At 37.0% G+C, this 25,367-nt stretch overlaps 1 protein-coding gene across 7 annotated transcripts in view; it reads left to right on the top strand.

Moving 5' to 3' along the window:
- Positions 1 to 25,367, top strand: part of KIF6 (kinesin family member 6) — a 463,312-nt gene that overhangs the window by 423,739 nt on the left and 14,206 nt on the right. For 2 of the 7 annotated variants that reach the window (XM_051996882.1, XM_051996881.1), the window contains exons 19-25: positions 6,204 to 6,263; positions 6,363 to 6,445; positions 13,116 to 13,205; positions 16,405 to 16,512; positions 20,301 to 20,494; positions 21,372 to 21,415; positions 22,262 to 22,368. In XM_051996882.1, the coding sequence (XP_051852842.1) occupies positions 6,204 to 6,263; positions 6,363 to 6,445; positions 13,116 to 13,205; positions 16,405 to 16,512; positions 20,301 to 20,494; positions 21,372 to 21,415; positions 22,262 to 22,368 (686 nt within the window). Of the gene's footprint in view, positions 1 to 6,203; positions 6,264 to 6,362; positions 6,446 to 13,115; positions 13,206 to 16,404; positions 16,513 to 20,300; positions 20,495 to 21,371; positions 21,416 to 22,261; positions 22,369 to 25,367 lie in introns of those variants that run through there. The other 5 variants (XM_051996886.1, XM_051996887.1, XM_051996884.1 and 2 more) reach the window with 4 other exon arrangements.

Here is a 25,367-nt window from a genome sequence, read left to right as displayed (position 1 = left end):
GAATAGCACCAATATTCCAGGGACTTGCATTAAACATACAGTATTCATATTTCCATCACCATCAAATGATTAATATCTATGCTTGAGTATGGGTTAGCCCTTCTCTTAGAAAGGAAGATGAAAGAGGTCTAGGATAACATCTGCAAGTTTTATGGTTTCAAAAATGTGAGAGATAACAGTGGGAGGACTCTTAGTAGGAAGACCTGGGTTAAAATCTTACCATTGACATTTACTATTGGTGTCACAAATTGAAACCTCCCTCAGCCTCAGTTTCCATCTCTTTAAAAATGATGGAGTTAATTAAGGAAGTGAGATGGTGCAATAGCAGAAGGAAAAAGTACAGCCAAGATCTCTCCCATAACCCTTCCACCAAAATCTAGAAAAAGAACTTTCTTAACTGTAAAATCCAAGGAAAAGTTAAAGTGAGTTATTTTTCTAGACAAGACTGGCATAAGAATACAGCCAGAGAGATCTGGGACATTTGGGAATGGATCCAGCTAGGAATAGCCATGAGGTACGTTTCAACATAAGGACTAAAAGAGAAATAAGCTGTATACTGGGCAAGAAGAGGTCCCAAACACTGGGCAGGACAGCTACATGGTGCAGTAAATAAAGTATGAGACTTGGAGACAGGAGGACATAAGGTGAAATCCAGCCTAAGAGACTCATTACTTGTGTGACCCTGGAAATCACTCAACTCTTTCTGCCCCAGTTCCTCATTGATAAAACGAGCTTGAAAAGGAAATGGCCAATCACTCCAGTATCTTTGCCAAGAAAATATTAAATGGGATCATGAAGAATTGGATATGCCTTGAAAATGACTGAACCACTACAATGGCACTGGACAAGTCTCACTTCATCTTTTAAAATTTTGGGCAATTTTCTATTGTTATAAATTGCAGACCTAATGTTGATCTTCATTGTTTCTATGAGTTCCTTCATGAGGAATGCTCCACATCAATCAAAACATAGGTTCAATATAATTCTATCCTTGTACAATTTTAATATGATTAGCATATTTCCAATTCATCAATAATTGTACTCTGTAATATTAGTATACTTTGGGTCAAATAGAATAGCAAAGTTCCCTATCTATATAACATATTTAATATTTTTTTAAAATGCAAATCTTGTTCTTTTAAACTCAACAACATTAAAACTTTGAAATTAAAAAAAGAAGAAGAGGTCCCAAAACAACACAAAAGGACCTAACTTTGTACAGGATACAAAAACAGGTACCCAATGGCATCTGTCACTACCCAAGTTCTGGTCACAGATCTGGGTGAATTGAGGAAGGTCCTGGCAGCTAGAGATTGCTTTCTAGGGTGAGATATGATAAAGGGTCCCAAGCTATATACTAAGCAAAACTTCAGAAGATGGCAACTCAGTAAGGATCTCAGTTCTTGTCTCTAACCTAGTCCGAAGCCTGTCTATAACCAGCTGGGAAACTCAGACAAAGGAGGATCCCACAGTTCTGTCTCTGAACCAATAAAGCTTTTTAGCCAGTTTATAATAGCTAGATTCAAAAGCAGTCTACTCGGATTCTACCCAATCAGAGACAAGCCTATAGGTGTGCTGTTAGACCCAAATTCATATCAAGAATTTAGAGGCCTCAGAGCTTATTGGCAGCAACCAAACATTTCCCTGGATCAAATCACTTTGAAGGCACTAGAAATTGCTAGGTACCCAAGAGAGTCTGGAATAACACAAGCCCCAAGAAAGGAACAGCACAAGAATCACAAGAACCTAAATTGAATGCACATAAGTGCATGGAGCCCAGACCTAACATAAAATCTGAAATCAGAAAATATGTTGGGAAAATAATAAAACAAAAAAAGAATTCCACCAAGAAGAATTATAAATACACTAAAGATACGAACCTAGAAGAAGAGAATGACTACAAAAATAAAGTATCAAAGAAAAACACAGAGTACACATTTAACTAGAATCTATAGAAGAGATGCCATAAGGGATTTTAAAAGAGTTAAAAATTATTTTCCAAATAAAAACATTATGGGGAAAAATAGAAAAGAAAGAACTATGGAAGAAAAAAATTGACATGAAATTCAGCAACTTGATACAAGAGGTACAAAACTTTGCTGAAATAATAAACTCCCTTAAAATTAAACTGGATCAAATAAGAACAAAATTAAACCATGAGACAAGAAGAAATATCTCAAAAACAAAATCAAAAGACTTTAAAAAAAACAAGAGAAAATAAAAGGTTTCTCAAAGGAAAAACAACTGACCTGAAAAACAGATTGAGGGAAGATAATTTAATTATTGATTGACTATCTGAAAGCTATGATCAGAAAAGGAGCTCAGCCCTCATAATCCAAGAAATTATAAAGCAAAAAAGATCTCTCTTCGAAACAAAGAACAAAAAGGAAATAGAAAAATTCACCAATCAACACCTAAAAGAAACCCTAAAATGAAAACTTCCCACAAACATTATAGCAAAAATGCAGAACTCTCAGATTAAAGAAAAAAAAAAAACTACTCCAAGCAGCAGAAAGTAAGAATTCAAGTACCAGATAACTATGGTCAGTATCACACAAGATTTATAAGTCACCAATGTAATGGAGAAGACAACTTAGAACACAATATCCTAGAAGTCAAAAGATATAGACTTGCTATCAAAAATAATTTGCCCAACAAACCTGAGTATAATTCTGTAGGGGAAAAAATGGATTTTTAATGAAATAGAGGCATTCCAAGCATTCCTGATCAAAAGACCAGATGCATAAAAATTTTGAAATACAAACATAGGAGTCAAGAAAAATATAAAAAGGTAAAAATGAACAATGATAATGGACTAAATAAGAAAAAATAACACAAAAAGATAATGCATGTATCTCCTCAGGACTCTTATCTTCATCAGTGATCATAGAGAGGGTCTAATTAGATGGAGGATTTGGGAGAGGGGCTCTGTTTTGTTTGGTCATCTTAAAGAATGGAAAGGGAAGAGAAGAGGAATAAATGGTAGGGAATACAAGGAGAAGAGGGATAAGAGAAAATTATCTCACATAAACAGCAATTTTATAATAATGGAGAAGAAAAAAGTAGGGGAAAGATGCAAATGACATGAGTTTCACTCTAATCTGAGCTTGTCAAAGGAAGGAAGAATACCCACACAGTGGGTCTGAAAATACCTATCACTTAATATAGAAACAAGAGGGAAAGAATAGAAAGGGAAGGGAAAACTAAGAGGGATGGTAGAGCAAGGGAAAGATTAGCTTAAGCAAAACTAATTAATTAATAAAAGTGGATTTAAAAGAGGGATTTGAAAGAAAGGATAAGAATCTGCCACTGGGCTATGGGAAAGGGAAAGAGAACAGATTACACCTGACTAGAACACTGATGCTGAGCTCACTCATTCTTTCTCACCATCCTCTTCTTTATAAACAGGAGGTAGGAAACAAAGGAAACATGTAATAGAATAGGATGAAAGGAAATATACAATTAATAATCATAACTGTAAATGGGATGAACTCACCCATGAAACATAATTTAGCCAAATAGATTAAAGACTAGGATCCAAAAAATATATTCTTCACAAGAAACACATTCAAAATAAATATTTACACAAAGTTAAAATAAGACCCAGGAGCAAATTTTATTATGCCTCAGCTGAAATAAAAACTTACAAAATTTAATCAAGTGGCCAACTATGTCCAGAGGTCTAATAATGAAGTGTGCTACCCATCTCCAGATAGACAGATTCCAAGTACAGCATGAGATAAATATTTTTAGACATGGCCAATGTAAGAATTTGTTTTGGTTGAATATGTATGTTCTGTAAGAGTTTTCTTTTAAGAACTAGAAATGGAAGGAAAAATAATGCTAACTAATTGACAAAAAATTAAAATTGATGCTACATTAAAATTAAGATTGAATTATAAGGCACCTGAGGTTTCTTCTCTCCTCTACAACTATGGTTTTTTGAAAATCAGAAGATAGGTTTCAGTGTAAAAATCTGACAAGAAAAATGATCTCAAGAGGAAGAAATGAATGAGTATCAGAAAGTTGAAGGATGGAATAAAGATTGGCTAAACCAGGTTGAGGATAATCAATGAGCCTTGGTAGGGATTTCTACCTCCAAGCATGTTAATATTTTCCCGCAGTGGAATGGAAAATGAGAATAATTTGTTCCAAAAGCCATGAAGGCAACTGAAGTTGGTTTTGTGAAGTACTTAGAGCTTGATCAGACATTGAAGACTTCAAGGTCATCCACTGCATCCCAGGCTTGTCAATTGTCCTGACACTTGTCTTGTCATTGGACTTGATGACTATGGAAGAGGAAGTGATATTGATGATTTTGATAATTCATGAACAAGTTATCATCCATCATCCACTATTTTACCCTAATATCATGATATCACTGGTCTTCTTTGAAAACAAAGTACAAACAATAGTAATATGATGCAAAGGAGGAAAAAAGGAACACTAAACAATTGAAACCAAAGGGGGAAAAATGAGACAGTTGTATAAAAACCTTGTGGAGGAACCATCTTTTTGATCTTCAAGAACTGTTCATCCAGTTAAGCTTAAAGGAAGAAGAGAAGAATGGTGGTTGGTGACTTTCTACTGAAGTATATTAAATTATTTTATTGAACTGATAGCAATAATAGAGAGGCCATGTCTTCCTAATACAACACTAAAACTAATTTCTGATGACTTGTGTGGACTCAAATAGATGGAAGGAACCCAGAAAATATTGCCAAAAATTAGGAAGGCTAGAGTAAAAAATTTAAAATATTAGAGTTCTATGTGGTACATTGCTGCTGACTAAAAAAGGCAAAAAGATTCAGAATAGAAAAACAGATTTGAGTAGTTGAAAATGAAATTTGGCATTTTAGATAGTGTCTTAAAATATAGGAATTATAGGATGTGACCATAGAAAGAGAGCACTTTATAAAGGCTAGTAAGAATTTATTTATAAAAACTCTTGCAAATCCAATCAAAAAAGATTTTAAACTTGGAAAAAAAAGAGGAGAGAAAATTATCCACATGCACCCACTATGATGGATACCATGTAGAATAGCTACAATGTAGAAAGAATTACTATTTGAGATTAATTTTGATAAACATCTGCTTGTGCCAGGAATTGTGTGAAATGCTGTGATGCTAATTAAACAGTGAACATAGTCCTTCCCCTCAATTGAATTGGAATTCTTCAAAATAGAATTCCCAAACTATTTAGATGCCCAAAACTTCAAAGGTCACAAAATCCAAGAACGAAGCCAATAAAAAAACCTCAAATATCCATACCCCCCCAAAAAATGCACAAAATGAAAGTAAACAAGAAAGATAAAGTAGTTGTCTTAATACAAGAAGTCAGATTTGATCTCATAGAACAAATCATTCAACATTTATTTAGTGGCTACTATAAGCAAATATGCTAAGCACTAGGGCTACAAAAAAAGGAATAGTTCTGCTCTCAAAAAACTGATAATCTACTAAGGGAGTCAATATGTAAACAATTTATTGTACCCAAACTGTATGCAGGATAAGTAGGAATTAACAGAGGAGGAACTGGAAAAGCCTTCCTGAAGAAGGTAGGACTTTAACTTAATCTTGAAGGAAATCAGGGAAGTTGGTAGGTAGAGCTGATTGGAGGATGGACTAGGGTGGGGAGAGACTTGTGGAAGGCAGACTAACCAGCAGCTTCTTGCAATAGTCCAGGTGAGGAGTGACGATGGCTGTCAGAAGAAAGAAAGGTACCTAAGCAAGATTGCAGGTAGAATTGACAGCTCTTAGAAACAAGGTAGGAGGATGAGAGAGAATGAAAAGTCAATAACAGTTCTCCTGAAAAGCCTAGGGATTTTAGTATGGACTACAAACTTAATATCAGTCAATAGTATATAATCTGGAAGTTAAAAAAAGAGCTAGAGGAATGTTAGCCTATATTAAGTGTTTATCCCATAATAAATGGCATGATATCCTGGGCTAAGGAGACGATAGCTCTACTCTCCCCTGCCCTAGTCAGAATATATCTGGAATATTGTGCTCGCTTCTGCCCATGACATTTTAGGAAAAATACTGAGAACTGGAGAGGGTCCAGAAGAGTGCCCAGGGCAGGGGGAAAGAAGGAGAGGGGAGGAGAAAAAAAGCATGGGAGGGCAGCATTCAAGCATTTGAAAAGGATCAGTCACAGGGGGCAGATGCAGGAGTAGTGGAAAGAGCTTCCTTACCTTTATTAGCGGTCCAGAAACAGACTGAGATGCTGCAGAAGATACAGGTCTTCAAGAAAGAATGGAAAGGTATGTGACAGAAGGACTTCTTTTTCAGCTATGGGTTGGGATAGATGACCCTTTTAACATGTTATGGGGATTCTATAAAAATTCTTTTTGGGCCAACAGAAAAAATCCATGCCATCAAATTCTCCCCGGACGCCAGAATCCCCAAAACAGCAGCAATCGCAGTCACATCTCTCCAATAAAAGGTAAGGAGAAGAAGGTCTCCCAAGGATGTCAGAATATCCAATAAAGATATTTGACTTCTCTCATTTACTTAAGTTTTTCTTCACTTAAGGGTCTCCTTAGCAATTGGACTGTATCATGAGGATTTAAGAGAACAAATTGCTTTTCATTTTTAATTAAGAGTAGAAAATCTAGACCAAGGGTTCTTAAGCTTTTTTGTGTCCTAGAGCTAGAGTCATAGTCTAGTGAAGCCCCTCTCAGAATAATGTTTTTAAATACATAGAAAAAAATGCATAGGGTCACAAAAAAAAAATTATATTTAAATATTGTTTTACACACACATACATACACACACATATATTATTCATATATATGTGTATACACAAAAAGAGAGAGAGAAAGACAGGTTAAGAAGGTCTACTCTACATTTAAACTTTGGATATTTCCTTGAAATAATGTCATCTTTGTTTTTGTTTTTAAACTAAGGGGTCAATACAATGGGATAGATCTTAGATGAAATCAGAGAGAACTCTGAGCTGCAGAGCTTCAAACAGTTATTGAGTGGTGGAAGGCTAGAACTCTAACTCCTTCCCTCTCCTGGCAAATGTGTGCTTCTGTGTTAAAAATGGATGATGGAGGTGGGGTACCTCTTTTTGCATAATCTACCACTCATGCCAAAAATAAATAAATAAATAAAAAGACAACCTTTGGAAGGTGTGGCCCTAGTGGCCAACAAGTGTTTGGCACCCAGCCTGGACAGATATCTCAATTGGCAGCTAAAATGCACTCTTTGTCCTTAGCAAGACTTTCATTAAAACTTTGGCAGGTTCCCATAATAGTAGACTAGAAGAGATACATCTTCTTTTCCCAAGGATCCCAGAAGGACTTCAAAAAGTAAATAACACTTTGTTTTCCTATCATCCATATTCTGTAAGCTAAGAGAGGGAGTGACTATTTCCTTTCTTTATTGTAATCATATTGCCAATGATACAATACTTGATTCTCAGACTCACCTGAGCATTGCCCTGCCTTATAACTAATCCACGGCTGTTACCATCATCTTAACCATCATATTGGTATAACCAAAGTTGTCCTTAAGGAGATTCCATTTCTGAGACCTTCAATGTCAAGAGCTATATTTTGAAATTAGATAGGATGAGAACTTGAGAGTTCTCATTGAAAATGTGAAATACAGATTGCAAATAGTAATAAGCATTGATCTCGCCCAGTTAACCATTTCCCTAGACCTCTCAAAGAAAGGAGGCTTGTGACGATTGGACATCCCCAAAAGAGTTTCAGAAAAAGATACAATCTCACCAAAACTCTTTGTTTGGTGGTGATCTGAATTAGAAAAGCAAATCAGGGTAATGAATACACATCACAAATGTGCTATTTGTGGATGATTGTTTTATTTCCAAATATTCTCTAAGAACTCCAAGAAAAGCTATAGCAATTACAGAGGGTTATCCAAGCTGATAGACCTAGAAATTAAACATTTTGAAAACAGATGGATTTTCAGTGATCATCATGAGCAGAAAATGGGTCAGAAGTTGCAAAGCATCTACCACATCAGCACAACAGTGGATAAAGTTCCCAATGAAGATCAGGACAGAAATGTTCAGTGTAATATTGAATTGAATTGTCTCCATAAGCTGTAATTTATCCTGTCAAGAGATGCTGTCTGGTCATGAAGTAAGGACTGAGAACAATAAGTGATTCAATTTATAGACTAGAACCCAAACAACCGCAAATGACTGACCAGGAGACTAAAAAATTGGTGAGATGAGTCAGTAATGTGGCTGTTTGGACAAAAATTTAAATAGTGAGCATGAGGATGTGAGATCATTCATTCTGGTGTTGAGTTTCTGGGTGCATCGCAGCGGGAGTTAAAAGGTAGTGCTTAGCAACTATGCCATTCTGGGACTTTGCATTCCACGGGTTGCCTATAGCAAAATTTCATGTGGTGAAAATTTGATTATATGGTCTCTGAAGTTCATAGGCTCGTACATTTAAACTTTAGAGGTCATCTATTCCAATTTTCTCATTTTGCATTTAAGGAACTGAGGCCCAGAGATGTCAGATGGCTTGTCCAGGGTCACAAAGCAAGTGTCAGATGTGTTTTCCACTTTACCATGCAGCCTCCCTTTCAACTGTAGAAGTCTTGCTCTCTCCACCAAAGAATCCTTCCTTTTGTCTTATTTCTCTCCCAAGGTTATCTACTAGACCTTGCACTACCCTTGACCTTGAACTTTGGATCTGCACTCTTAAAGCTTCTCTGCTTTTTTTTTTTCCTTCCCCTTTCCTTCCAGCACTCATTACAATGAAAGTATACATGCATTTAACACTAGAATGAATAATCTCACATTTAGCATTTAAATTTCTGCCCAAATAGCTGTACTAGTGACTCATTCCACCAACTTTTTTGGCCTCCTGGTCAGCTATTTGTGGTTCTTTGTGTTGTAGTCTGTAAACTGGATTGCTTGCTATTCACCATTTTAATCCACGACTCAGCATCTCTTGATAGGATAAATCAACCCTTCAATCATCTATTGTCCCTTCTTTGAATTTGTATTTGTCATGTGATTATTCTGCACAGAATATCATAAGCTGTTGTTCTATGCTTTTTATTTTGGATCTATGGAGGGCAGCCTTGTGAAGTTAATTTTAGTTCATTTCAATGATATTCAATTAAATTAAATTCAACATCACATTGAATGTCCTGATTCACTGGAAATTTATACATTGCTGTGCTAATGTGGCAGGAACTGTATATGTTCTAATGTAAAATAAGTGTGTGTACATGTACGCAGACATTACATATGTGTATAAAAACACACAGAGTGGGGAAGGAGTTTCTTTCAAAGAATAAGGGTTTTAGAAGCAGGCCCAACAGAGACAACTTTGGCCTTAATAAGCCAGCTTGTTCTTGCTTCCAAACAGACCCTGACCCAGTATAAAGGAATCAGTGCAGCAAGGCTAAGAGGTCACACTGATTCTCACATTCTCTGCCAGAAATGTCTGTTTAAAATAAATAAATAAAAAAAGCCACCGAGCTTTCTTAGTAGAAAACTTTGTGCATCCTGCCACCTACTGGCTTTCTCTCACTATCGTACAATAGCCCCTACTAGCCACAGAGCCACGGGTATTATACTCATTCCAGTAAACTGGTCCTTTTGGAAATCAGAAATGAAACTATTTTGATATTGATTTTTCTGAAAAAAAATGCAAATGAACAGGGGCAGCTAAGTGGCACAAGGGATAGAGCACCAGCCCTGAAGTCAGAAAGACCTGAATTCAAATCTGATTTCAGATACTTAATAGTTCCTAGCTGTGTGACCCTGGGCAAGTCATTTAACCCCAATTGCCTCAGCCAAAAAAAAAAAGCAAATCAACAGAATAGACTATATAAGGAAAAAATCAGAAATACTATAAACAGTAACTCTGTATTTGGTAAGTATCAAAACATAAATTACTTGAAAAAAGAACTTTCTGTTTAACAAGAACTACTAGAAAACAGTTCAGCAGAAGTTAAGTTTAAATCAACATCCCACACCATTTACCACCATATGTTTATAATGGCCATGTGAATATAAAAGATCACACCATTAGAAAAGGACATGATCAGGTGAATATCTTTCACAGATTGGGGGAGAATTCTTAACTAAAAGAAAAAGGGAAGTATGATTTCCTTCCCCTTTCCCAGAAAAAAAAAAAGGGATAATTTTGTTATGGAAGGTTTTTTTTTTTGACATGGAAAAAAAATCACTATTTTGCATATAATAAAGAAAATTATTAACTGGGAAAAATCTTTGCATCAGTTATCTCTGATACAGGACTGATGTCTCAGATATATAAATAATTAACATAAATATTTAAAACAAAGATCCATCACCTGTTGGTCAAAGAATATGAATAAACTCTATAACCTTTGAACTAAAAGTCATCTTGTTAGATATGTACCCTATGGAGGTCAAAAACAGAACAATCCCAAAATACTCATAGCAGTAGCTATGAGTCCCAGTCAACAATTGGGATGTTGACAGTAGCAAAAAAACTGGAAGCAAAGTAAATACCCACTCACTGGGAATTCTCTCCACAAAATATCAAATCAGTATATAAGAAAGATAGAAACAGGACAGAAGTCCCACACTGAGTAATGAACTCTAAACATTCTTTTGTGCAGGAGAAGGAAGCAGAGACTGTGGGGAAGGAAGGTGGGAGAGAAAAGGGTATCCTTGGGGCTCTGTGAGCATCCTGGGCAAGATGCCCAGGAGGAGCAGAAGGAAGCCCTAAGGATGATGATCACAACTCTTTCAATTAAAAATTAAGAACTTCATCTAGACCTTGAAACAGATGCTACTGAAGATAGGGCTAAGTCCATCATAATATAGGAAGACCTGGAAGCATATTTCTAGTCACTGCACTTAGAGCTGAATGAGCTAAAGGTAGAACGTGCTATTGATGATTCAAACAGCTAACCACATTCAAGGGAGCTCCAGAACCAGCTGGTGGCTGCCTCCAGGCTTGAAAAAGTTCAGAAGAGCTTCTGGTAGCATTTAACAGGACATGCTGTAAGAAGACAAGTGGGATTTCCTCCAGGCTGTTAAACAAATCAAAAACAATGTGACAGAACTTCATCGTTCCAGCTCTTGCTGCAGCCTAAGGTCAGCAACTACACGAGGCACCTTATGATGGATATTTCTAATAGATGCATGCTCAACTTGCTCCCTCCCCAAAGGTTTTAGGACCCCAAAGAATGACCTCAGAATGTCCCTGGTGGGAGATAACTGTGTAACACTGATGTAGTGGATACCACATGAAGATTGCAAGCTTTCCCACTAGTAGAAGCTTGCCCACCCTGGAATACTGGCAAACCAACTCATGGAAGAACAGCCTTAGATGATGACTTGAGGGCATCATGTTCAGATTTAGTGTCACGTGCCACCAGAACGTATAAGTGAAGGAATTATTTGTGGAGGGAAACATCATATAGAAGATCAGGGAAGGAAAGGGGTTTGAAACATTAAGATTTAAGAGAAAGATAACAAAGGTCAAACAGGCTCCCCTATTAATTCCCCAGCTAGATATTTCCAGTCTTCCAAAATCATACCTGTGGGGAAGAAAGTGGGTAGCTCTAGCAGTCCCCTTTCTTCTCATAGAAAATGCAGCTTCACTTTAGCATTAGATCAGGTGCCATGAACCAAGGAATGGGAGAATGTCCTAGAGTTGGGTTGAATATACTTATTGATTGCTTCCCCCCCAAAAAAAATTAAAATGAGACAGATCTGAAAAAAATTACAGTAAATGAATGTAATGTAATGTTATTACATAATAAGCAATAAAAATGAAGAATTCAGAGATGCATGGGAAGACATAAACTAATATAAAGTGAAGCAAGGAAACCAGGAAAATATGCACAATGATTACCTCAATATAAATGGAAAAACAAAAAGTAAAACTAAATGCTGTGTATTTTGTTATTGATTTAAAAAAAAAGCAAATCAACAGAATAGACAACATAAGGAAAAAAATCAGAAGCAATATAAACAGTAACTTTGTATTTAATAACTACCAAAACATAAATTACTTGAAAAAGGACTTTCTGTTTAACAAGAACTACTAGAAAGCAATGCAGCAAAAATTAAGTTTAAAGCAACATTCTTACACCATTTACCACAATAAGTTTATAATGGCTACATGATTATAAAAGGTTGCATCATTAGAAAAGGACATGATCAGGTGAGTACTTTTCACAGATTAGGGGAGAGTTCTTAACCAAAAAATAAAAAGGAAAAGGTGTGATTTCCTCCCCCTTTCCCAGGAAAAAAAGGGATAATTTTGACATGAAATTTAAGTTTTTTTCCATGGGAAAAAAATCACTGAAGCTTGCATATAATACAGAAATGTGTCAACTGGCCAATCTTAACTCAGAAAAGAGTTGAAAAAATGTGCTTCACTTCTCTCTTTGCAATGGTAGACTATGTATAAAATATTGCATATATAGACACAATTTACTGAAACTGTTTTTTTTTCTTTTTTAAATCTTTGTTATAAGGCATGGCTCATGGTAAAGTGGAGTGGAGAGATATTCAGAAATTAATGTGATATAAAATCAAAATATGTAAGAAAAATAAGGTTTTTTAAATGAGCCTACATATGATGGGCTCACAGTTTTCTTTGTCTCACTGCCACAAGAGCCTTTGGGTTTATTAAAACTATTGTTGGGGCTTATTTTGGCTGGCATAAAAAAAGGCTAAATGAGTAGAAGAGGAGAAAACAAATACTTTGGATGCTATCTAGTTCCAGTATTTATATATTTATTATGGGAATCTTTAAGATGATGCAAGCTCTTTGGAGATTTATTTAAATGAATAGAAAGGCATCTATTTGAATAGTTAAAATTGATAGTCCTCAAAATGGACAGTGCAGGTAATTATGTCATTCTACAGTAATTAATATTGTCAGCATGTTGCTTCAGTATGGAATTTCCCAACATTTTTCTCAGTGACTTTGGTTCCGATATCAAAGCTCTGCTGAGCTAGGAATGAGTTATGCTGGCTGCATATGTAATTTTCCAAAGACTAAATGAATTTATAAATCATCAAAGAAAGACATTTCTCTTGGCTCTTAGGGATCAATCCTGAATTTATTCATTGGTAAACATCTTTTGTTTTTGTTTTGTTTTGTTTGCAGTGAACTGATATCCAGAAAAATTATGCCTTCCCCTCCCCCTCTATCGAAACTCCAAAGAAACAGATTTAACAACCCTAATGTGGAAGAAAGGTTAGTAATACTTCCTTCTCCTCTGAACGTGGATGTTTATGTGATATCTTGGATTTGGTCAACTGGTACCCACTGACTTTGGGATTTTTGTTTCCCCCTGGTTTTCTGAATTCATGGAAAACTCATTGTTAGTTATTCTTCTATCCTCAACACTCCTCCTCCCACATCACCTGAAGGCAATAAAGTCCTTATCATTTCATACAAATCTTAAGTGTGAAATCCAGGGAAATAAGCTTATTATTTTTAGATTAGTCCCTACCTAAACTTCCAGCCCATCTGCTAAGTGATATTGCTTTGGTTCTTCTCTAACACCTCTGCCAGTCTTTGGAAGTATCATGAGTCCAGGATCTACTAAAAACTACACAGCCTTCTTTGCCATCAATGGTTAACAAGACATAGATAAGCATTCACTGAATATAAGTCCAATTTGAGAAGAATTAACTAGTATTTGGTTTTCTGTGATTCCAGAAAACTAAGAGGGGAGCCCATCAAAATAAAGGGACAGATTCAAAACAAGATTGGTTAATCCTAGGTTGTCTATTACAGAAATACTAACTTCATGATTAAAAATGGACCCACTTCTCAAAGGGCCTTTCTGTGTACAAGTTTCAGGTAGTCTTCTTGACCTCTGGCTTATTAGGTATTCCTAGAGTAATAATTATTGACTCCCAATTTTCCACAGTGCTGGCCACAAGAAGCCTCCAATTCTTCTCTTTTCTAAAAGAGGTAATCAGGATTAAGTGACTTGCCCAGGATTTCAAGGCTAGTAAGTGCCTGAATCTGGATTTGAACTCAAGATCTCCTGACTCAAAGCTCAAGTTCTATAAACTGCATCATCTAGCTACCTCAGCCTCCAAATTTAATTTATATATATATATATATATATGTGTATATATATATATATATATATATATATATATATATATATATTATATATATATATATATATATATATATATATATATATATATATATATATATATCAACTAAGATTATATTGCATGGTTTGAGTGTGGGAATGAATTGAACCTGAAGTTTTCATAGAAAGACAAGTTTTGTGTAAAAAAAGTAAATTGTTACAACAATAAAATTTAACTGTGGAGAGTAAAGGGAGCCAAACATATATAAAGTACTTTTCAAAATGTAAAGTGGTCTATAAATGCTAATTATTATTATTATTATATTATGTAGCACCTCCCCTAAAATACTGTTCTAGTATCCAATTAGTGTGCTCTAATTAGGGAGGAATATGCTTTAGAAAAGTGAACTTTTCCATATAAAATAGTTAATAAATACAGTCAAAAAGTATGAAATAAACAGGATCTCAACTGAAGATTAAGTAAAACTGGAGACAGTCAAGCTAAAAACATATTTGAGGAATAAGTAATAAAAGAACAAATATGAATAATAGCATGAATTATATAACTATGTTAAAAAAAATAAATACCCCAAATCTCAAGTTTAAAAAGAGACACAAAAGCAACAAGAATTTTTATTTGATTTAGTTTATTAAAATCAACACAGAGAACTTTAAACAAATTGTAAATTTAGTCTGTCAAATCCAGTTAACAGGTTATTTGGTCAGGAACCATGTTAAGTTCTTTAGGAACAAAGAAACACAAAAACAATGTCTATTCTCAGGGAGATTACTTTCTGATGGGAGAGACAACATACAAACAAGGTATATATAGGATAAATTGTAGAAAATCAGAAAGAAATTGGGAAAGGCTTCCTGTAGAAAATAGAATTTTAATTTGTTAAAGTTAACATACAGAATTTTAAACAAGTTGTAAATTATTTGGAGTTTATGTGTATTCTCATTTTTATTCTCTACTTAATTTGATAGTTATTTTTGTTTGTGGTTAAAAAGAGATCTAGAATGTAAAAGTCAAAATATTTTATAAAAGAAAAGTTACAGCTGTGGAAAAAGCCTATGTAGGACAGAAAATTAGTCCACCTCCCCCTTCCCTTCCATCAAGAAATTATGAGAATAGGTTTGATTCTCCTAATGTGGAAGAAAGGTTGGTAGATTTTCCCTTCATGCAGGCCCAGAAGACAAATATTATAGTACCATGTGTCTTGGGAATGGTGGAATCTTTATTCCTGCCTCCACTTTCCCTGTATTCATTTTTCCTACCAAACTCCTCCTAGCCCACCTGGAACCTAAATGAATTCTGTTCTAGATTTTCACCAACACCGCTTCCAATTTATTTCTTCCATCTCCCAACTTTTAAGATCCTTCCTAGGGTAAATATACACCAGTATAAATGAGGATTTGTTCTAATATAAGGGGGAGGGGTCTAATTTATAGATGAAAAGAGTTACAAGTTTACATGTTGTAATGATTCTTATGTTTTAATTCTAGTCTTTAATATCATTTATAAGCCCCTAAACCTGTTCTTGATTGGATACCTTTGACCTTTAATAACCTCATTTTGCTTGATATAAATTTTATTTTCCTGTGGATTTGCTTCCTTAGCCCTCAGTGACGAGTCTGTATTATCAGCAAGTAAGCAGGGTACTTTCTTCCCAAGTCTTCACCCCTCCCCAGTGATTTTTAGACTATTTCATTCTAACGCAGGAAACATAACTCTAGAAAATTCCTCATGCTCCACTCTTCCCCATCCAGTGAGAAAAATTTCCTCACTAAGGTGCCAAACCTATCTGACTCACCTCCCAGGATTTAGACCTTCACTTTCTTTACAGATCTGGAGATTTTCATGCTCTCTCTGCCATCCATCCATCCATCATCTCTTTGGTTCTGGCTGATCCATCTGAAGCAAATTCTATTATCCAAATCTTTTCTATTTAGTTCAGCCTTAGATGGTAATCTCTTTCACCTACATCCAACCTAAGCCACCACATTTCTCTCCACCACTACGTGGCTTCTCTTGCCAAGATTTCCTAAAGATTCTCGTAAATTCTGAACCTGAAAGCCATTTGTAGACCCACCCCCAACTCGCTACTCATTGGTAGGGATTGAACCAATGGACACTGGACACTTTTCCTTATTCCTAGCTCCTCATCAACTATTTTCCTCAATCTGGAGCTTAGGGAGTAAGGTGGAGCCTAAAAATTAATAAAATACATAGTGATACAGTGTGATAATATAGCAATATCAACACACACACAACAACAACCATCATAGTCTGAATTTCCTCCCTAGCAAACCCTTTCTATGTCCTTTGTTTCTTTTCAGTGGCAGTGATCTGATTCCCAATATGAAAGTGACTTCTTCTCCCCCTCCATCAAGAACCGAGCCAAAACAACCAAGCAGCCCACCAAACAGCCCCCGTCTGGAAGGAAGGTTTGTGTCCTCCTGAGGATGGAGCTATAAAAGCAGGGCTAAGATTTGGGCAAATTGTCATTCTGGCTTCTCCACCCCAGAAGTAGCCTATTCCCAAGTGCTTTATGGTCAGGAAGATAGTGCCACTGCTTTCCTAACCAGGTAGGTCTGACAACTCCCGAGAAACACCAGGAGCCTCCTGGAAGCTCCGACACTCGCTCAGCTCCCCAGCAAAATCATTCTTCGGAGCTTGCTCAGGGGGCCTAGATAGAGCTCCCGCACCACCCTGTGGCAGTTCTGGGAACTCCACCACTGGGCTGACGTGCAGAAGGGCAGTAATGATTTATGAGGAGCCTGTATGTGTGCTAAGCATATATAAAGGGATAGAGAGAGAGAGATTTTATATTTATATAAAGCTAAGGGATATAAAGAAAGACAAAAGATGTCTTTGAAATGTCCAAGACACCATTGCAAATGTAGAGCTTAAAGTTGACTCTGTGAATCTGAGAAGTATCACCACAGAGATGATCACTGAAATGAAAGGGCGCAGTTCCAATGATCTGGTGGTGAAGAAAGCCATCTGCACCCAGAGACAGGTCTGTGGATCATAGCATAGCATTCTCACTCTTTTTGTTATTTTTTGCTTGCATTTTTTATTCTCTTTCTCATTTTTTCCCTTTTTGATCTGATTTTTATTGTGTAGCAAGATTATTGTATAAATATGTATACATATATTGGATTTAACATATATTGGATTACCTGCCATTTAGGGGACAGGATGGGGAAAGGAGGGGAAAATTTGGAGCACAAGGTTTTGTAATATTGAAAAATTATCCATGCATATGTTTTGAAAATAAAAAGCTTTAATTAAAAAAAATAAATGAAGGGGCATCCGAAAGATGAATGCAACAACTTGAACAATACCAACTTTATCCCCTTCTATCACAGACACTCTGGGGAGGAGAAATACCCTAAATTCACCATCCAATGGTCTCCCCAGTACCTGGGAACTGTAGACAAATATTTACTGAATGTCTTCTAAATGTGTATCACTATTGGCTTGAGAAAGTTAAACAGACGTTGGCTTTAAAGACAGATATGGTTTGAAGGAAGTTTTTCAGTGTTTGTGAGCACTGACCCAAAAACTTCCACACACTTTAGAGTCCAATAAAAGACACAGCTTTCTTAGGACTGGCTGGATTCGCTTGTTTCTCACTATGGAAATTCCTCCACTCTAAACCCAAAATAATGAAAGGACAGAGAATAGGAGTTTCTCAAATCAGTTCTAAAATTTTCTATGCATTAATATTCTATTGACAAGTTGATTTTATTTTCTTTTTATATCAATAATATTTTATTTTTCAAATACATATATAGTTTTCAACATTCATTTTTGTAAGATTTTGTGTCCAAAATTTTTTCTCCTTCCCTCCCTTCTCCCTAAAACAGCAAGCAATCTGATATAGGTTAAACATGTACAATCCTTTTAAACATATTCTCATACTTCTCATGTTGTGCAACAAAAACCAGGCCAAAGAGAAAAAAAACATGAGAGAGAAAAACAAATAAAAATAGTGAAAAGACTATGCAAAGCTGACTTTATTTTCAAGTGCATCTTGAGGTCCATTTTATTTTAAGTAAGGTCACAAACTAGATTCAGTTCAAAAACTGTAAAAAGGAAGAAGGCATTCAGCTCCTGGAACCCAGGGGAGGTGCTCAATGACTGAATTCAATATGCCAGTACTTTTCTTCAAAATATAAGCATTTTATTCCTACTCAGATCTCCCATCTGAGACAAGGAGAGATTCCAATCAGTCAACCAAGAAAGGACCCAAAAGGCCCTGTATAATAATGACTAGTGTGGCAGGGGCTCTGCAGGAAAGGGAAAGAATCCATCCTGTAATTTCATTGTGGTAAGGAATGTGTGGACATAGAAGGAACCCCACAGAGAACTGTCTAGGATGCTGAGAAGTTAAAGGACTTGTAATTTCAATTGTATCCTATTCTTTGTGAGCTTTGTTTGGGGTTTTCTTGGCAGATATACTGGAGTGATTTGCCATTTCCTTCTCCAGGTATTTTTACAATGAGAAAACAGAGATAAAACAGGAATAAGTGATTTGCCGAATTCACCCAGTTAGGAAGTGTCTGAGACCAGACTTGAAGTCCTATAAGCAGTACTTGAATTCAGGCCTTTCTGATTCATCTCTGACATTTATATAGTCCTTTATAAAGTTCACAAAATTCTTTATCTACCTTACCCTATTTGATCCAAACAACCTTGTATCATTGTCTCTATTTTACAAATGAGAAAACTGAGGTCAGAGGTAAATTTGTCCCTGTTTATGAGCTACAGTCAAAGGCTGAATTTAAACTTAAGTCTAATAGATTTGGTCCTCAGACTCCACTTTGCCACACTATTTCCTCAAGGATTGTGGGGACAAACAGAGAACCTGAGACATGTATAGCCCCTGCTCTCAGAAAGCTTGCAGCCTAGATAGAAAAATGAGGAATACACAAATGAAGAAATAACTCCACCAGAAAATGTGTGTCAATTATCAACTGGGCATAATGGATTGAGTTGGCCCTGGAGTCAGGTATACCTGGGTCCTGTGTGAGTCTAAGTCCCTTAATTTCTATGCCCCAGGAAGTTCTTGGAGACTATAAATTAGGGAATTGGTGCTGATATATATCATTATAGAAGGTTCCCTATACTGATTAAATGAAAGGGACAGGCTAAAAAAGTGTGCTAAAAATCCAGTGTTTGGCAAGGTAGATGCTGTATTTCAGAAGATCATTGCAGGCTGAAGTGCTCAGAGACTCCAAGTATTCTCCAGGTATTTTTACAAGATCCTTTCTCTGTACTGGCAGCCTGCGTATGCTGTACAGCTTACCAATAGAAATGGTCCCTCAGCCCTAGAACAGATGCTCTGGGGAGGAGAAATGCCCTAAATTCACCACCCAGTGGTCTCCCCAGTGCCCGAGGAATCTTTTTAAATTGCAAACACTAGACTGAGAGCGGAATAGTTCTGGGTTCATCAATTGTATGGGGAGCCTCCCTTTCTGACTGTTAGCCAAACCCCCTGCTCCCTCAGCTTTCGCCCCATCCCTGAGCTCCAGAGCCCTTCTCTGGACAAGCAGGATCTGGGGAATGCTGAAGGGAAGCTGGTTCTAGTGGTTCAGAGCAGAGCCCGTCCTCAGGCTTGTCAGCGAAGCACGCCTCTAACTTCTCAGAGAAATGTGTAGTGAGGCGTGCAAGGTCCCATCTGGCCGTGTGTGGATTTGTTTAACCGACGGGGAGGGCAGCATTGGATGGGGCAGAAACGAGTCATTAGGCCCAAGAATTTCAGTCTGTTGAAGCCAGTAGAACTCCTCCTCAGAATAATGTTTGTTGCCTATATTTATTAGGAAGGAAATGGTAAAATTCAGATAAAAATTTAATTTTTTCCCCATCTAAGTTCAGAGATTCCTTGAAATCATATCCAGACTCCCAAATTAAGAACCCCAAGCATTGTGCAATAATAGTGTTTAAAAAAAAAGAATAAAACATTTTTATAGCAAGATGTATGTGTGTGTATATATATACATATATACACATATATATGTATATATATACACGTGTATGTATACATATATACACACATGTACACACATGCACTTGCATGCACATACACAGCTGTTTTAAGGAGTTTAGTCCACAGTGGAGCTCTGGCTATAAGGAGTCACTGTTGACCACTGACTGATAAAATGACAGGAAATAACCCAACAAATTGCTGGATTAGATTGGATTCAATTTCTGTTAATCTTGCCAGAGGGAGGGAGCCAGGAAGAAGGAAGTCTCTAAAATCCTCAACTTCCAAGCCTCCAAGACACAGAACTAAAGCTTCCATCTCTCCAGCACGGGAACATTCAGGCCCCAGCATGACCCAGGGAAAATGGTCTTTCGGAGTCGCTGACGTGCCAAAGCCACCACCGAATACTCCACAAATGCCAGTGACTCTCCATTGTAGGTTGCTGGGCTGGGGGAAAACTATGTCTGCCTTTGAAGTCCAATGAGACTAAATCAGAAACATGTTTGTTAAAAAGTCTTGAGAGGGCCATTCACCTAGCAATCCCTTAGCCTGTTTGTTTAATCTTTGCACAGAGAACAGACATGGAGGAGGAAGGCAAAATAAATGACCCTGAGAACAGGGCTTCCTGATTCCTTTCACAACATCCCAGTGTTAAGGGATAAAGCACCCCAATAATATTTGGGGGGTCCCCAGGTCGGTGTCACGGGGATGATGAAAGAATTCACAAACCCAGTGTCCAAGTTAAGGGGCAAAAAATATATTATTCTGACAATCAGGAGGCTAAATTCCAGAAGGGATTAGTAAAGTTCTAAGAGAGGAGACCCCTTTATCCAGCTTTTTATCATTAACATGCTAATGCTATATAGCCCAAGGAGTAGTCTCTGGAATTTGTTTCTCACTGATCAACAGATTATCTATAATGGACTGAGGAGTGTTCTGTTCACTATTGTCTCAGAAATTTGATTTATGGCCCAGAACACTTTTGAGTATAGGAGGCCTCAGGGTCAGATTCCATTGATTTATTGTTAGAACAGAAGCCCCCTAAAATCAGGGAACCTCAAAATCATTACTGTCTTCCTTAGAAGCTATATTATATCATCCAGGGAAGCTTTATTTATTGTGAGTGAATCATTCAGTCCTCTGAGAAGTAAATTCCTTTCCCTTCAATTTTAAAGTTAGATATCCATTATGTAGAAACCAAAGATAAGAGTGCTAAGACTTGGAGTCTAGAAAATCTGAATTCAAATCTAACCTCAGATACTTACCAGCTATATAATCCTGGACAAATTACTTCAACTTTCTCATCCTCAGCTTCCTCATCTGTAAAATGGGGACATCTCCCTCCCAGGATGGTTGTAAGTATCAAAGGAGATCACATACATAAAATAATTTCGCAAACCTTAAAGTGCAATGTCAGTGCTCTCTGTTATTACTGTTACTTACAAGTAGAGAACGTCATCAGATGAGTATTACAAAAATCAAACAAAAAAGTGTCACAATTTTAAAAGGCTGGGTATCACATCTCTTAAGAATCAGCCCCTCCTGCTACACTATGTATTGAGAATCCCTCCCCTGTCCCACAGTCAATGTTCTCTTGCCTGAGCCTTCAACCTATAATTTCCACTGGTTTAATAAACCAAGGTTAAAAATACTACCAGAGGGATGAGACGGAAAGTATAAATTCTGACCAGTCACTTAATTTAGAATAATTGTAATATATAATATACTAAACTTTTATTATACACCTGGCACCTGTGTTTGTGTACACAAAACTTAAAAGGGGTGCTGCTGGGGGGAGGCACCCAGCTGGGATAAAATGGAAGCATGATGATGGTGGAGTCATAGCCAAGCAGTATAGCTGGGGTGGGTGGGAAATGGGCCTTTTTTAAATGGAGGCTTTAGGTGGAGTTTTTGCTCCACTCTCCATCAGTGGAACAGAGATGAATGAGGAGGAAGTACCAAAACTGATGATTTCCTTGTGATGAACTCGAATGGGTGGTGGAAGGGAGGAGGGCACCTTCTTAATGGGGGACAGGGGAAGGAGGAAAGGAGAGAATCTGGAACTCAAAGTTTTTAAAACAAATATTTTTAAAAATGTTTTACATGTAACTGGGAAAAGTAAAATATTTTTAAAAAGCTGAAAGCATTATACAAATGTCAGATGTTACTTTATGTAATAATATGATATACAATTATTTCAGAGTCCTAGGGAACTCTTCTTCAGCCATCCCTTTCACTGGAGACAGCCAGACAGACACCGATATCCTAGCATTTATCAAGGCCAGGCAAAACTTACTGCAGAAAAAAGGTAAGTCTCCTCCAAGAGGTAAGAGCTTCTTTACTAGGAAGAAGCCCTCAGAATGAGCCAGCACAGCCCAGGCTATTTTGCTGACACAGACAGCACCAAATAAGGACAAGGGATTATGTGAAAGGTGGGGGGGAAGGCCTGTGTGTATAGGTGCATATGTTTTAGGGAAGGGGGAGTGTCTGTATATGTGTAAGGATGTAAATGTGTGTGTATATCTATGTGTGTATATGCATGTCCACTAGAAGAGCCATTTGGTGAGTTCCCAGGCCCACCCTTCCAGTTCTCAGAGTGGGCAACATTCAATCATGAATATAGCATTGATAGGACAGATGACTTTACATTTGAAGGGGACACTCCCTCCTTAATTGAGTCACTTCAATTGTTCTCCACAACAAGAAAGAAATCCCCTTCCTTGCTCCACTTTCTCTGAACCCATGGAACCTGGGTCATGGCTTGAAAATTTGTCTAAATTCCATGTGATTACCTAAGCTTTCCATATTAGTTTCATGTCACTGGTTTGACCACTGGTGGTCAACAACATATAAACAGTTCAGAATTTATGATATTTTAAAAATCACTGAGTAAACATTTTTTAGTGCATCCTATATTTGGGGAAGTTGATTTCTGGAACCCAAGTACAGAATTTTTCATTTGTTACTTTTTTTCATCTTTTGGGAATTGACCTAAAGTTCTGACCCATTGAGATAATTTTTTTATCCGATTCCACCATCCAATGTATTAGCCTTGAGGTCATCTACACATTTGACAAGCATGTCATCTATGGCTTTATCTACGTCACTGATGGCGTGGGACCTACATACATCCTGGGGATATTCCACTAGAGAATTCTCTCCAAAATAGCATTAGCCAAGTAAAGATACTTCTGTAGAGCTGGACATTTGGACATCTGCTATACTCTCAGTTAGCCCATAATTTCCCAGCTGGTCAACAAGCATAATATGAGAGACTTTGGCATCATGACAATTTCGGGAAGAGCCCTGACTTTGATTTATAAGCAAGAAAGTTCAAATTTGGGTTCTGTTATTGTAGGACCTCAGGCAAGTCACAAATTCTATGGACCTTAGTTTTCTGATTTATGAAATAAAGAAATTAATCCAGATGGCCTCTAATAACCCTTTTAGTTCTACATCTATGATTCTAAAACACTAATTGCTTGACTGAAGTCTAAATATAATATATAATTCTACTGTGTCTACAGCATTTTTCTAATCTACCAGTCTAGTAAACTGATCAAAAATAAAAATAATTTGTTGTTGTTGTTTGGTCCTTTGTTGTCAAAAAGGGCCATGACAACAGGGAGATGATACATGACATTTGAGTGAATTGGATTTAAGTGAGGGAGGGCTGGGCAGGGTTACCTGCCTCACTTTCCCTTCCAAAGTTACTGGGATCCAGTGGCCAGATATAGATCAGGATGACTGGAGATGGCCCTGGATGCAATGGGAGACCTCAGCCTTTCTAAGCTAAGGTCTTCAACAGGTCTCAGTTTGACTGAGGCTGCATCCGAAGGCAAGGTAACTGTGGAGGCAAAGAATCTCCTCTTTAGTTTCAAAAATCTGAATAAATACTTAAATGAATGAATGAATCTGGGAGGGGAAGATCTTCAGGACTTCTGGCCAAAGCAGAAATGATTGCTATTTACATTCAATGTGAGTCACTCAGGACCCAAACAATGACCAAATGAGGCTTGGCTTAGGACCCATGAGTGATCAATTAGAATCAGATTGGTTTTGGTTTAAGGCCTGGTCCTTAAGAAAGCAATCTAGACAGTAAACCCCAAGATATCTTGGGAGGGTTCAAAGATGAAAAAGGGATAGGGGGAAAGAAGGGCTTGATTAGCAGCAATGTTAGAATATAATGATTACTGCTTCCTTTGTAAGGATTCACAAGCCTTCATCTTAATGTTCTGTAGAATTCTGCCAGTAATAAAAGTCTGGGTCAAAAGTCGGCATGGTCCAGTGGATAAATCTTGAAGTCATGAATTTGTAGTTGTTGTGTTCGACTTTGTGATCTATTTAAGGTTTTCTTGGCAGAGAAACTGGGGTGATTTTCCATTTCCTTCTCCAGCTCATTTTACAGATGAGGAAACTGAGGCATACTAGGACTTGCCCAGGGTCACATAGCCAGTAAGCAAAATCAGATTTGAAGTCAGGAACATGAGTTTTTTTTTTGACTCTGGGCCTGGCACCCCATTCACTGTGCCACTTAGCAGTCTTAAAAATGCTCCAAGTCACTCCTGCTTTTTATTGTTTGGTCTTTTCAATTGTATCCAACAATTAGCGATCCTGTTTTGTAATTTTCTTGGCAAAATTCCTGGAGTGATTTGCCATTTCTTTGCCCAGCTCATTGTACAGATGAGGAAACTGAGATTAAAACAGGGCTAAATGATTTGTCCAGGGTCAGATTTGAATTTCCAAAGATGAACCTTCTTGATTCCATTGCACCACCTAGCTGCCCCCAAGACAGTCAAGTTATTGTATGATGCTGGACAGATCATTTCTCATTGTCCCAAGAAATTCTTGAAGGCTATTAAGTTACAAATGAATTTTTCATCGGCATCAATAGAGGAAGTTTTTCTATTGTGAATTCTCTATACCTAAAAAACATGAGTAGTCTATCATTTGCAGACTTTTTTTTTGCTTCCGTTAGAAAAAGATGACTTTTTTTTTTACTATATTTTCATCATTTTTTTATCCTGTCAGATTCTTCTGAGAGACAACCTAGTAAGTACAGTGAAAAAGACTACTGACTGGATTTAAAATCAGAGGAATTAGACTCCAATCCAACTTCAGATATTTACTAATTGTGTGACGTTGAGAAAGCCTCTCTGGGCCTCAGTTCCTTCATCCATAAAATGAAGGAGTTAGATTTAATTATCTCCAAGGGCACTTGGAGTTCTAAATATATAACCCCATAAAATATTGCTGACATTGGCTCAACATCTCTGCTCATTCTTTGTTTATCCAGAATACATGCTG

The sequence above is a fragment of the Antechinus flavipes genome, chromosome 4 (assembly GCF_016432865.1).
Source record: "Antechinus flavipes isolate AdamAnt ecotype Samford, QLD, Australia chromosome 4, AdamAnt_v2, whole genome shotgun sequence".
Lineage (NCBI taxonomy): Eukaryota > Metazoa > Chordata > Mammalia > Dasyuromorphia > Dasyuridae > Antechinus > Antechinus flavipes.
The sequence above is the reverse complement of the archived record's forward strand: the minus strand, read 5'-3'. Positions and strand labels throughout refer to the sequence as shown.